This window comes from Nannospalax galili, unplaced genomic scaffold (assembly GCF_000622305.1).
Source record: "Nannospalax galili isolate Female #2095 unplaced genomic scaffold, S.galili_v1.0 scaffold1368, whole genome shotgun sequence".
Lineage (NCBI taxonomy): Eukaryota > Metazoa > Chordata > Mammalia > Rodentia > Spalacidae > Nannospalax > Nannospalax galili.
Window position 1 is genome coordinate 153,015 of NW_008358007.1, and position 13,560 is coordinate 166,574.

Sequence of the window (13,560 nt, forward strand, 5' to 3'; positions counted from 1 at the left end):
TAAATAATTAAAAAAAAAGAAAGGAAAACATATGAAAAAAAAAAGATTTATTTTTATGTGTATGAGTGTTTGCCTGCATGTATGTATGTGTACTATGTGTATTCTTGGTGCCTCTGGAAGTCAGAGGAGGGCATCAGATCCCTGAAACTAGGGTTATAGACAGTTGTGAGTCAAATGGGTGCTGGGAACTGAAACTGGGTCCTCTGTAGGAGCAGCAAGTACTTAACCTTTGAGCAATCTCTCCATCTCTGTGAAAAATGACTATTCTTATTCAAAACAAGGTATGAATATTAAATCCATTTTCCTTTGCTATAACCAAATACTTATGGTTAGATAATATATTTTATTTATTTATTTTTTGTTCTTTTTTGAGATGGAGTCTCCCTGTAGCCCCAGCTGACCTGGAACTCACTATGTAGACCAGGCTGGCCTCAAACTCACAGAGATCCACCTGCCTCTGCCTCCTGAGTGCTAGGATTAAAGGCAAGTGCTACTATGCCCAGCTCAGATAATATATTTTAAAAACAGGTTTTGGGGCTGGAGAGATGGCTCAGCAATTAAGAGCACTGGCTCATCTTACAGAGGACCTGGGTTCAGTTCCCAGTAACTACATGACAGCTAACACAACCGTCTGTTAAAGGGGGGCCAACACTGTCTTCTGGCTTCCATGGGCACTGCATGTATATGATGCACCTACATACATGCAGGCAAAATACTCATACACATAAAATAAAAATAAATCAAAAAACTTTTAATGTCAAATGCCCAAATGTCAACAAAGATTACTAATTTGTTACTGTTAAAATAAACGAAAGAAAATTTTAAAAAAGAAAAAAGGATGCTGGATATGGTGCCCCACAACTTTAATCCCAGCACTCAGGGGGCAGAGGCAGATGAATCTGAGGCTAGCCTACTCTACAGAGAGTTCCAGGCCAGCCAGGTTGACCTTGTTCACAAAACAAACAAGAAAATAACACTCCAAAAACCAAGCATAAAAATAAACCGGGCTGAAGAGATGGAGAGATGGCTCGGCAGATGAAGATACTACCAAGTCCGACAACCTGAATTTAACCTCTGGAACACAAACAGTGGAGAAAACGGGCTCCTACAGATTGTCCTGATCCCACACCCCCACCACAAAACAAACAAATAAATAAATAAAAGTAAAAGTAAATAAACAAAACAAAGGCAGGTCTTCTGAAAAACATGCCTGTAAGCTAACATTTAGGAAATGGGGACAGAAGGCTAAGGAATTCAAGGTCATCCTCAGCTACATAATGAGTTCAAGACAGCCTGGGTCAATATAAACTAAAAATAAATTTAAAATTATTTTAAAACAGGTTGATTCAGCTCGGTTTTGGAGGCAGGCCTTCTTTCCGTCCCGTCTTCTTGTTTCCTTCACTCCCCCTCCTTCCCTTCAACGGGGTCTCACCACACAGCCAAGGCTGGCCTCAAACTCCTAATCTTCCTGACTCAGGTCCTGAGATTACAGTTGTGAACCACCACCCCCAACCAGTATTGATTTTCTAACAGCCACTCTCACAGACACTAACTGGGCTTACACAAGAATTATGCTAATAACTACACTAACCCCTGGGAAGGACAGTGCCTCAGTTCCTTCAATTCGCACCAGTTCTTTCTTCTTTTTAAATTGTGTATGCACAATGTGTATACGTGGGAGTGAGCATGCCAGGGCACACGTGTGGAGGTCAGAGGGTGGGTTCCAGGGACAGAACTCAGGTTGTGGGGCTTGAATGCAAGTGCCTTTACCTGCTGAACCATCCCGCCAGTCCTGAGCCTCACTTCTTAAAGGTTCCACCACCTCAACACTACCATGCTGAGAACAAGCTTCCAACACATAGGAATATGCACACCATAGGAGCATGCATTTTCATTCACCTAAGTCTTTTCTTAGATCCCAAGTAATGCTTTGCAGTGTTCCTGTAGGTCACAGACTAAATGTGGATTCTACTCAGAATTTTCTCACAGCATCCCCAGGTAGTCCACTCCTGTATGTACTGAAAAAAGACCGTGTGAGCACAAAGTGAGAAAGCGCCTCAGCAGACACACCTAATCCACCTACGCTCTGACCCTGGGTTTCCCAGCCTCTAGATATGTAAGAAATAAATCTCCACTGTTTAAAGAAGAAGAAAAAAATATAAAAATAAAAAACCTGACCAAGCAAGCAAACAAACAAAAAAGAACTTCAAAGTGGCCAGGTCCATAGATGGCATCTGCTGCCTCAAGAATGCCCCCACAGCCAACTGTGATGGCACATACCTTTAACCCCAGCACCAAGAAGGCAGCATCAGGCAGATCCGCATAAGTTTGGGGCCAGCCTGGTCTACACAGCATGTTCCAGGGCTACACAGTGAGAAAATAAGGGGCTGCAGAATGCTTATCCCTGAACAGGACACAAATCAAACGTCTGCCTCCCAAGGCTCAGGGATCAATGAGGAAGGGGAGGCAGGGGGAGACTGTAAGAACCAGAGGAGGTGGATGACCACAAGGAAATGAGTTTTCCAGACAGCTGGTCAAGGGTTACTCATATGAACTCACAGCAATGGTGACAGCACACACAAGTCCCACGTAAGCTCAAGTCAGATAAAAATCTCAGCAGACATGAAGGAAGTCGGTAAAAAACCCCAACCCTAGCTGAAGAACCATCAGCCGATGACTGCTGGGAAGAGGAGACTCAGTCACTTTTTAAATTATTTTTATTTTATTTGTATGTGTATTACCTGCATGTATGTAAAGTGCACCCATGTTGTGCAATGTCCCCGGGGGTCAGAAGAGAGAGCATCAGATTCCCCTGGAACTGGAGTCATGGACAGTTGTTAGCTAAGATGTGGGTCCTGGGAACTGAACCCAGATCCTCTTCAAGAGCAGTCAGGGCTCTTAACCACTGAGCCATCTCTCCAGTCCCCTAAAGTCACATCTAAAAGTTAGATTCTTGGTAGGCTGACCAGGCTCTGGTGGATAAGCCACAGCAAAGGCCATTTGGGAGACACAAACCTACAGGCCACACACACACACACACACACACACACACACACACATAGAGAGAGAGAGAGATTGGAGTACAGAAATTTGGTGTGGGGCTAGAAAGGGGGGGTGCAGATAAGGAAGTGGATCTAAATATGAGCAATATATATTGTATTAAATTTGAAAAAAAAAAAACAAAAAACCAGAGCTGAGTATATATGCCTTTAACCCCAGTACTTGGGAGGCAGAGACAGGTGGATCTCTGTGAGAGCTAGGTCAGCCTGGTCTACACAGCAAGTTCCAGGCCACCTGGGGAGACTCTGTCTCAAAAAGAAAAAGTAGATAAAAAACCAAAACAAAAGAAAGGAATGTTCCCATAAGGCCATAGGGCTGGTGAGATGGCTAAGCAGGTTAAGGTGCCTGCCCCTAAGCCTGATGATCAGTTCAATCCCCAGGAACACATGATAGGAGAGAATCAACTCCTGAAAACTGTCCTCTGATACATACAGCACATGTGTGATCACACACGCACAAACACAAAATACATAAATAATTAATATTTTTTTTAAAGAATGGCCTGTTGGGGCTGGAGAGAAGAAGGCTCAGTGGTTAAGAGCACTGGCTGCTTTTGCAGAGGACCTGGGTTCAGTTCTCAGCACCCACACGGCAGCTAAAAACTGTCCATAATTCCTGTTCCGGGGATCCAATGCCCTCTTCTGACCTCTGTGGGCATTGCACATACATGGTGCACTTATATACGTGTAGGTTAAACACTCATACACATAAAATAAAAATAAAAATAAATAAAACCTTAAAAATAAATAAAAAAACAGATGGCTCCACAGAAGCCAGCTGCAGGAAAACAGGAGAAACCTGCAGGACAGCAGAGAGGACAGAGTAAGGACATCGACCTGCCTGCTGCAGACGGCCACTCCGGGTCTGACTCAGCCCACACTGGCCTTGCACTCATCATCTGCCTCCCTCAGCCTCTCAAGTACAGGAGACAGGTGTCACACCATCTGGCAGAAAAACAGGGGGAAGGAAGGGGGAGGGATGGGGAGATGGCTCCATGGGTAAAAGCATTAACTACAAGAGCCTGAAGACCCAAGTTCAATCCCCAGTGTTATGGAAAATCTTGTGACTGATTTTGCCTTTTGCCTTACATACCTATCATGCTGGAATGCATTGCTTCTAATGGGGCATCTGGCCCGCTAGAGTGTAATAGGATACTAGTCTGCCATGCTAATAAGGGATCCCATATGCTGTGTTGTGATTGGACTATCACCCATATATAAGCCCGTACTTTCTTGCAATAAAGCAGATCTGTGGTCTCCTGCACCTGAATGTGGCGACGCTGGCGCAGACTCCTCACCAGCCCTGGGGTTGGGACCTGACAACTCATCAGAGGAACTAAGAGAGCAGGAGAGTGGCCATAGCTGGAGGAGAGCAGCCCCAGCCGGCTACCACATCTGGCGCCTAAACGTGGGGCTGGGACCCCCTCCCCACAGAGCTGTGACACTCTGAGCTGTAACACCTTGGGCTCTCGATGCCCCCTTTCTAGGTGCTCTTCCCATGGTTGCTCACTGCTTTCGTTTTGATCTGCTTTTTCTTCTGGCTCACGATCTTTGGTTGGGCGTGCTGCTCCTGTCTGTACCTATCGTCTCCTTGAATGGTTCTTGAGTCCCTTTGGGTAAGTCTTGCAGGGTGAGTGACCTCCGATATAGGGAATAGTCACCCAGCTGCTGCCAGCCCCTGCACTGCTGCACTGGTTTCTCTCCTCAGGAGTAGGCAAATTAGGGTAACAGAAAAGGATGTAACTAAGGTTTTAGATGAAGTACTAGCTCTTGCCCCCTGGTTTACAGATTCTTGTTGCTGGGATCCTGAACAGTGGGCTTGCATTTTATTCTTAGCCCGGCGTAGAGAAGTCAGGGAGGGACACCCACAGTCTGGGCTGTTCTACCCCGCTGTGACTGCCGAAGCCCCCGAAGCCCCTGAACAGGGCAATCTCCTATTAAAGGAGACAGATGAACAAATACAACAACAGGACGCTGGGGACTGCCTGTCCCAGGCATTTCCAGTTAAAACAAAACTAATGGATTTTTGTTCTGATGAAACAATGACAGTTAATGATGATATAAAAAATGAGGAATCGGGGTTTGAGAGCTCCCCTGATGAAAAACAGGAAGATCGCCTCTGCCTGCCATTACAGGGCGGTGGCTACCCTCCATCTTGTATTGGCTTTGATAAAAAACAGGAAGTTAAGGCAGCCTCTGCTCCACCATTACAGGGTGATGGCTACTTTCCGCAATCTTGCACTAGCTTTAAGGAAGCTCCCCCCGAGTCCATCTACCCTTTCCTTCTGGAGGAGGACTGGAAGCCCCTCCTGCCTAGGCCCCTCTACTATGATACAATGGGAGATTTTCCACAGTTCTTCCCAGTTACTGTCAATCAGGGACAACAGAACCCCAATGTCTGGAATCCATATTCTCATGATATCTTAAGGAAGCTGTGTAAGGCAGCAGTTGAGGATGGCATTCACCCCCCCTGGTTTGGTCAGTTATTAGATACAATCAGTCATTCAGCCAATACCCCCTATGATTGGCAGAATATCGCCTGTGCCTGCTTACAGGGAGGTGATTTCCTTTTATGGAAAGCTGCTTACCAAGATGAATGTGAACAACAGGCAGAGCGCAATTGAAACGCCAATGCCCAAAACATTGGATTTGATGCTCTAGTAGGACACGGCAATTTTGAGACTCCCCAAGCTCAGGCACAGGGACCTCCCCACTACTTTGAACAAGTACGGCTTTGCCCGCTTTGTGCTTTTCAAAGTGTGCCAACTCGTGGCGATACCAAATTAACCAAATTGATACAAAAACCAGGCAAGTCTTTCTCTGATTTTGTTGAGAGAAGCCAACAAAGTACAAATAGAAAGATCAGTCATCAGGGAACTGCCGATGCCTTGCTCAAGGATCTTCTATATGAAGGCTGCTCTACAGAGTGTCGCCTTGCCATAGGACCCGTTAGACACAAGGATGTCTCTGAATGGATTCTGGCCTGCCGTGATATAGGGGCCACTCGGGCCCATGTCGCAGTCCTTGCTGAGGCACTAGCTGCTCATCAGCCTCAGGCAGAGATGGAAAAAGGCAAATGTTGGGCTTGCGGGGGACAGGGCCATTGGTCATGTACCTGTCCTAATAAGATTATGAAAGAGGCCAAAAGGAGCCAGGTTCCCCCTTCAAAAAGCCTGAGATGCCACAAAGGCTTTCATTGGGCAAGAGAATGTAGGTCTAAGGTGGATGCAGATGCTAAACCCATACAAAGGGTGCTTTTAAATGGGCAATGGGGCACCTCTCAGCCCTGCCCCAAAGAGAGGAATTGAGGGAATACACCCCCCCGACGTCCAATGGATGATATCTATTGATTTGCATAAGCCTAGGATGCAACTTTCCCTAGATGGCCATAAGTTTAAAGGCCTAATTGATACAGGGGCCGATATTACTGTAATCAGACAGGAAGAAGCCTTGTCTCATTGGCACTGTAAGCCTGGACCCCCTATACAAGGTGTTGGGGGCTTACAAACTACTTTACAGGTCCAACGTCCTCCTGTGGTCTGGACTGACCCGGACGGCAATACAGGAGCTATTAAACTGCTCCTAGCTGCAGGGCTTCCCCATAACCTGTGGGGGAGAGATATCCTCTGCAATACGGAGGTTGTTCTAACTACCAATGACAAAGCCTTTTATGACGATCTCATTGTAGACCAGCGGTTAGATAATGCCCCCGACCCTCACCCCCAATTCTAACGGCCACTGCTCTGCTGCCCAAGCCACCCTCCACCAAACTAACGTGGGACACTAAAGCTCCCATATGGGTGGAGCAGTGGACTCTTCCTTCAAATAAATTAGCTCATTTGATCTCCTTGGTCCAGGAACAGTTATCCTTGGGTCATATCGAGCCCTCCGTTAGTCCTCATAATTCTCCCATTTTTGTTATACAAAAGAAATCAGGAAAGTGGAGACTTTTACATGATTTAAGGGCTATTAATGAGCATATGAAGCTGTTAGGGACCCTTCAACCGGGACTGCCTCACCCTACTGCTATTCCCAAAGAATGCACAATTATTATAATAGATATTAAGGACTGTTTCTTCTCTATTCTTCTTCATGATGATAAGCCCCATTTTGCCTTCTTTATACCTGCCACTAACCATAACATTCCAGTTCAACGCTATCAATGGAAGGTTTTGCCTCAGGGCATGAAAAACAGCCAATATTATGTGGCCCATGCCTGCAGACCTTTGCTGACTGAGGTTTATATTTTACATTATATGGATGACATTCTTATCACCCATAAGGATCCTAAGATCTTACAAGGAGCTTTTCCAAAACTCAAAACAAACCTCCAGGCATTAGGTCTTACTATTGCAACAGATAAAATACAGTTACATGCCCCTTATACCTTTTAGGGCCACTCTATTCAAGATGTCACCCGGCCCATACCTCCTGTTCTTACCTTACCAGATGAGATTACACTTTCAGAGGCGCAGACCCCCTGTGGCAACATCAAATTGGATATGGGGCTTCTTACCCATGTCCACAGAAGAGCTTACACTGCTCTTTGACCTCTTGTGGGGTACTGACATGATCTCCATTCCCCACAAGGTCTCTCCGAAAGCACAGCGTGTTGTTATAATCATCGATTTGTGCCTATTCCAGGCAATTATAAATAGAATACAGCGAAAGTTCCTCATCCAAGCTCTGGTTCTCCCTATACAGCCAAAGTTGCCAATGCAAGCACTAGTTATTCCTGCTAAAAACCCCCCTTTGGGAGTGCTTTGGCAGCCCCAGGGCCCCCTGATATGGGTCCACTCTTCATGGAGTCAACTTCACAAGGTCACCTCGGCTATTGAGGCATGGGCTATACTAGCCCTTAAACTTGTCCACACCTCCCGCCTTCTGTATGGCCGTGAACCCGAGTCGTTGGTTCTTCCCCTTCCACTTCACATGCTCCAGTCATTGTTCCTTGACAACACTGGCTCTAAACTCTCCTACTAGTCTATCAGGGGAAATATGACAATCATTATCCTAAACATAAACTCCTTCAGACTCTACAACATCTGGCCTCTGCAGCTTTCTGGTCCCATCAGAGTTCCCTTGATTTGTTACTCTCTTCATTACAACTATTACTGGAGCAGCGCTCTGCCCCTTGGTATATTCAACACTTGCGGTCTCATACCAAACTCCCGGGGGCTTTTGGCAGAGGACAATGCCACCATTGACAAACTGGTCCTGAGCGCCACCCTAGACTCCACCCTAATTCAACAAGCTAGAGACTTACATGCCCGCTTCCACCTTTCTCCCCAAGCTATACATAGGCTCCTCCCTACCTTGCCGATTCAGAGCTGTAAACATTTGGTCCGTGCCTGCTCCTCTTGTGCCCCTCTTCTACCTCTGGGACCACTACAACCCTCCGGGACTCTCTCTAGGGGCCTTGGTCCCAACAAGATACGGCAAATGGACGTCACTCATTTTTCTCCTTTTGGCAAGCTCAAGTATGTCCATCATATTATTGACACTTATTCCAATGGCCATTTTGTGTTGGCCTGCTCTGGTGAGACGGCTTCTCATGCCATAAGGACTGTCAAATATGCCATGGTCCTTATGGGAATTCCTTGGCAAATAAAAACAGATAACAGTCCTTGTTATGTTTCTGCCACCTTCAGCCATTTTTGCTCTGACTGGAATATTAGGCATATAACTGGTATCCGTTACAATCCTCAGGGTCAAGGGATTGTTGAACGTTCCCACCAAACATTCATTAAACAAATACAGAAAATAGGGGAAGACAATGATAAAGGACCCTGCTATAAGGACCCCAATTTTGTTATAAAACAAGCTCTATTTGTATCAAACTTTCTAAAATTTGATTCCAATGGCCTCCCACCAGCAATAAAGCATTGGGGGGTGTTCACTCAGCCCACTCCTGCCCCCATGGTGAGAGGGAAGGACCCTCTCACAAGTGAATGGTAAGGTCCACACCTATTATTAACACAAGGGCAAGACTACGCTTGTGTCTTTCCAGATAATCTTCCAGCCCCCATCTAGATCCCAGCCCAGAACATCAGAATTGCCTGTGATGGAAAACCTCCCTCCACAATCACTGACCCCAGAGATGGCAGCCCTGACCCTGGAGGAAGCAGCATACCCCTCAACCACCGAGAGACCAATCTTGCAGACCACAAAAGCCACCAACCTGGGGAGACCTCGAACATCTCTCTCCACAAACAGAGACATTAGCTAAGCTAAGTCCGCAATCCAGAGGAAAACCTTTATCTGTGTTCCTTATTATGTGTGCCATCATTATTGCTAACTCCTGATTTTTGGACCCTGCATTGTTAAGGGTCTTGATAATTTTGTTAAAACTCGTATTTCTCTGGTTCAGTTAGCTGTTGCCCTGCCTCCAGATCTTGCCAGGCATGTCTCTGCAAACAAGGACCCACTGTTCCTTGCCCTTACCAACCTATAATAATAGAGATATGAAAAATAGACTTGAGCATAGGTGTAAAGTCTTACGGAACAACCAAGCAATGGACCTGAGACAATGGCCCAACTGCCGGAGCTACAGGAAACACCTTGCGATATACTCCTGTTGGCAGACTGTGAGACTGATGCCTAGAACTTGCCACTCCCTGATCCCCATCATTACCATGGATGGGATGGCCCCACTCCATTGGCTTTTATTGAATTCTTAGCCCCTGCATCATTACCCCAGACAGGACAACCCCACTCCATCGACTTTTATTGAATTCTTAGCTCCTTAAGAAGCCTTTGCACAGGCCAAACCTTGATACCCTGTCTCTCCCTCAGCCAGACCATACCAAGGGACTCACCCTTCAAGGGCTGGTAGTCAATGACGGGTAAGATTCCAAAATATGGGACAACCTAAGACAGGCACAGTCCATAATGCTGGGTGACCCTTGAGGTAGGGACAACAATGCCAAGGCAAAGAACCTCGACTCCCACTGGCTGGCATGGAGTTGGCCCAGCCTGCTCTCGAGAGAACTTGCCATCTTGAAGGATGGGGCCCACAATAGGGATCAATCCCTTGCCTATGCCGCCATATACAGCCCCTGGACTGATATCAGTATATATTCTGAACTGTGCCTCACTCTTTAAAATGAAAAAATAGGGAAAGATGTTGTGGAAAATCTTGTGAATGATTTTGCCTTTTGACTTACATACCTATCATGCTGGAATGCATTGCTTCTAATGGGGCATCTGGCCCACTAGAGTGTAATAGGATACTAGTCTGCTATGCTAATAAGGGATCCCATATGCTGTGTTGCGATTGGACTGTTACCCTTATATAAGCCTGTACTTTCTCGCAATAAAGCAGATCTATGTCACTGAACCTGGTCTCCTGCATCTGAACGTGGTGACACTCACCAGCCCTGGGGTCCGGACCAGACAACAGATCGGAGGAACTGAGAGAGCAGGAGAGCAGCCATAGCCGGAGGAGAGCCGCCACAGCTGGCGACCACACCCCAGAGCTCCTCCCCCACCACAATGTCAGCCAGAGAAGCAAGCATCTGTAATCCCAGCATTCCTATGGCAACTTTGGAGGCAGATGGGAATAGCCTAGAAGCTGGCAGCCAGCTACCCTATGTACAGAGTAGCAGCAGAAACTAGAGAGGCCCTGCCTATATGAGGAAGGAGAAAGCTGCCTTATGAAGGTTTTTCCTTTGACTGCCACTCGTGGGCCATGGCATGGAGCACATCACAGAATTAACCAATAAATGTCAATCAATCAACAAATAGTTTCCTTTTAAACCTTCTTAGCCAGGAATATTGGTGCATGCCTTTAATCCTGGTACTTGGAAGGCAGAAGCAAGCAGATCTCTCGGGTGGTCTACACAGTGGATTCCATGCCAGCTGAGGCTACAGTGAGACCGTGTCTCAAAAAACAAAACCAAAAACCGCTAGAGAGATGGCTCAGCTGTTAAGAGCACCAACTCCTCTTGCAGAGGACCCAGGTTCAGTCCCCAGCACCCACATGGTGGCTAATGACCATCCTAGTTCCAAGGAATCCAACACCATCTTCTGGCTTCCGCCAGCATTGCATAACATGAGTGCAGTTACACACATGCATGCAGGCACTCAGACATGTAAAATAAAAATAAATTAAAACCCAAACCCAAACCCAAACCAAAACAAACGCAAATCTTTTTTTTTTTTTTTTTTTTTTTTTGAGACAGGGTCTCCCTGTAGCCCCAGCTGTCCTGGAACTCACTATGTAGACCAGGCTGGCCTTGAACTCACAGAGATCCGCCTGCCTCTGCCTCCTGAGTGTTGGGGCTAAAGGAGTGCACCACCATGGCAGGATCCAAAAGCCTTCTTAAAAGACAGTGATTGATTTTTGGAGAGTTGGCTCATTGGGTTAAGAGTGTTGGCTGCTATTGCAGAGGACGCAGGTTTGGTTACCAGCACCCAGAAGGCGGCTAACAACAGTCTGTAACTATACTTGCAGGGGATCCAATGGCTTCTGACCTCTGCAGGCATTGCACAACATGGGTGCACGTACATACCTGCAGGCAATACACTCATACACATTAAATAAATAATAAATAAATAAAATACTAAAAAAATCCAACTACAGTGACATGAGCAGACAGACCCACAGAAGCCAGGACATAACAGACAAGGAACTGTGCCACCTTCTCCATATTACCCTGGTGCCTAGAGGTATTATGTTTCCTGCCCAAAGAGACACAGGCAGTCCATTCAGGAAGAGATGAATCTAGAAAATGACCAAAGCAGTGGAAAGAAAGGAAGGTGGGTTCGGAGACCTTGACCATCCAGGCCTGCAGATGACCCACTCACTGAACGGGGAGGTAATCAGACTTACCCAGAGAAGTCAGAAGCCCACAGTTTTCCATCATCACCTCCTGGTACAGGGTCCTCTGAGCTGGGGCCAGTTGCCCCCACTCCTCTTGGGTGAAAGTGACTGCCACATCATCAAAGGTGAAAGCTGCCTAAAGAGTCAAATAGATTAGACAGGCTGTTAGACAGACTGTCATGTGTGCTTTGTTCAGAAAGGTCGAGATAAAGGTCCAAACTGCACAGCAGACCCTCTCGGCTATGCTGTTTGCTGGGCTCCAAGGGAAGAGAGACGCTGTTTGGGGCAAGGGATCGCCTGTTTTGTCAACTAGACACCATCTACAATCACCTGAGAAGACTCTCAAAGGATTGTCTAGATAGATCAGGTTGGCATATGGGTGTATCTGTGTGTGTGAGGGGAGGGGAATGGTCTTGATTCCATTAACTGACCCTGGAAGACCCAATCTAAAAGTGGGCAACACCATTCCCTGGGTTTGGGTACTATACTGTATTAAAAAAGAAAGTATGGGCTGGAGAGATGGCTAAGCAGGGAAAGGGTCTTGCTGCCAAGCCTGACCACTTGAGTTTGATCTCCTGGGACCACATGGTGGTAGGCTCGAACTGACTCTCAAAGTTGTCCTCCAATCTCCACACACGTGTGCACGTGCACACACACACACACACTAAATAAATCAATGTAGTGGCTGGAGAAATGGCTCAGGGATTAAGAGCACTGGCTGCTCTTGCTGAGGACCTGGGTTCAGTTCCTAGCACCCACATGACGGCTAACAAGGGGAGTTAACCATCCATAACTCCAGTTCCAGGGGATTCCTTGGCCCCCTTCTGGCCACCATGGGCATTGCACACACATGGTGCACTTATATGCAGGCAGAACACTCATACACACACAAAAAATAAAAAAATAAAAATATGAAAATAAGGATCCGTTATTAAACCAGGTCCTGGATGTTTGGGGCCTATTGTTGGAGAAGTTACCTGGCTTCCTACCAGTATGACTTAGCGCAGGCTGGCCTCCAAGTCTGTTTGCTACAGACAAGGCTGCTACAGATGGCTTAGGTGTGGTCGCCACTAGCCACCTGTGTAATGACCCTCTCGGGTACTAGGACTGGAGATACTCTGTCATCAGCCAGCTCTTTGCGTACACAGACACATCTGCAAAGGCAATCTCGGTAGCAAAACCTCCGTCAACCTACCTGCCCCAGGTCTATCAGGGCCGCCGCCATCCTGGGACCCCGCGGGGTCGGCAGACCCCAGCTCCTCCTCCCTGCCCCGGGCCCGGGCTCGAGGCTCCGTTCACCGCGCCACAGCCAAGCTTCGCCTCTGTCCCGCTCTGGTCAGAAGTGACACCCAGGAGGCGGCGGCAGAACGAAGCTCCGCTTGCTAAAGTGGCTGTAGCTCGAGCCGACGCGCCAAAATGACGTCATGACACGGCTGAACGGAAGTCCCACCCCTGCCTAACACTTCATTGGCAAGCCACAGACTCGTGTGCTGTGCCTTCTGGGCAATGTAGTTCTTTCTCTACTGACAGCCCAAAACAGGATGCTTCTCTGAGACTGCCTAAGACACCACAGGTTCAGCATCCTGTCTCAGACCCACCCAATGTTATTATTAATTATTATCACCATCATCATTATCATTATTAGTTATTATTAATTTTAATTATTTTACTTTGAAA

General features: G+C 46.9%; 2 protein-coding genes across 2 annotated transcripts in view; both read right to left on the bottom strand.

Annotated features, from left to right (window-relative positions):
* Nucleotides 1-12,011, bottom strand: part of Znf304 (zinc finger protein 304) — a 56,672-nt gene extending 44,661 nt beyond the window's left edge. The window contains exon 1 of the mRNA XM_029557679.1: nt 11,893-12,011. The gene's annotated coding sequence lies outside the window, so the exon portion shown is untranslated. The remainder of the gene's footprint in view (nt 1-11,892) is intronic.
* Nucleotides 1-13,269, bottom strand: part of LOC103752345 (zinc finger protein 805-like) — a 26,432-nt gene extending 13,163 nt beyond the window's left edge. Inside the window, exons 1-2 of the mRNA XM_008856068.3 lie at nt 13,079-13,269; nt 11,893-12,019 (exon numbers count right to left, since the gene is read on the bottom strand). Of these exons, the coding sequence (XP_008854290.1) occupies nt 11,893-12,019; nt 13,079-13,108 (157 nt within the window). The 5' untranslated portion in view covers nt 13,109-13,269. The remainder of the gene's footprint in view (nt 1-11,892; nt 12,020-13,078) is intronic.
* Between the last annotated feature and the right edge of the window lie 291 nt (nt 13,270-13,560).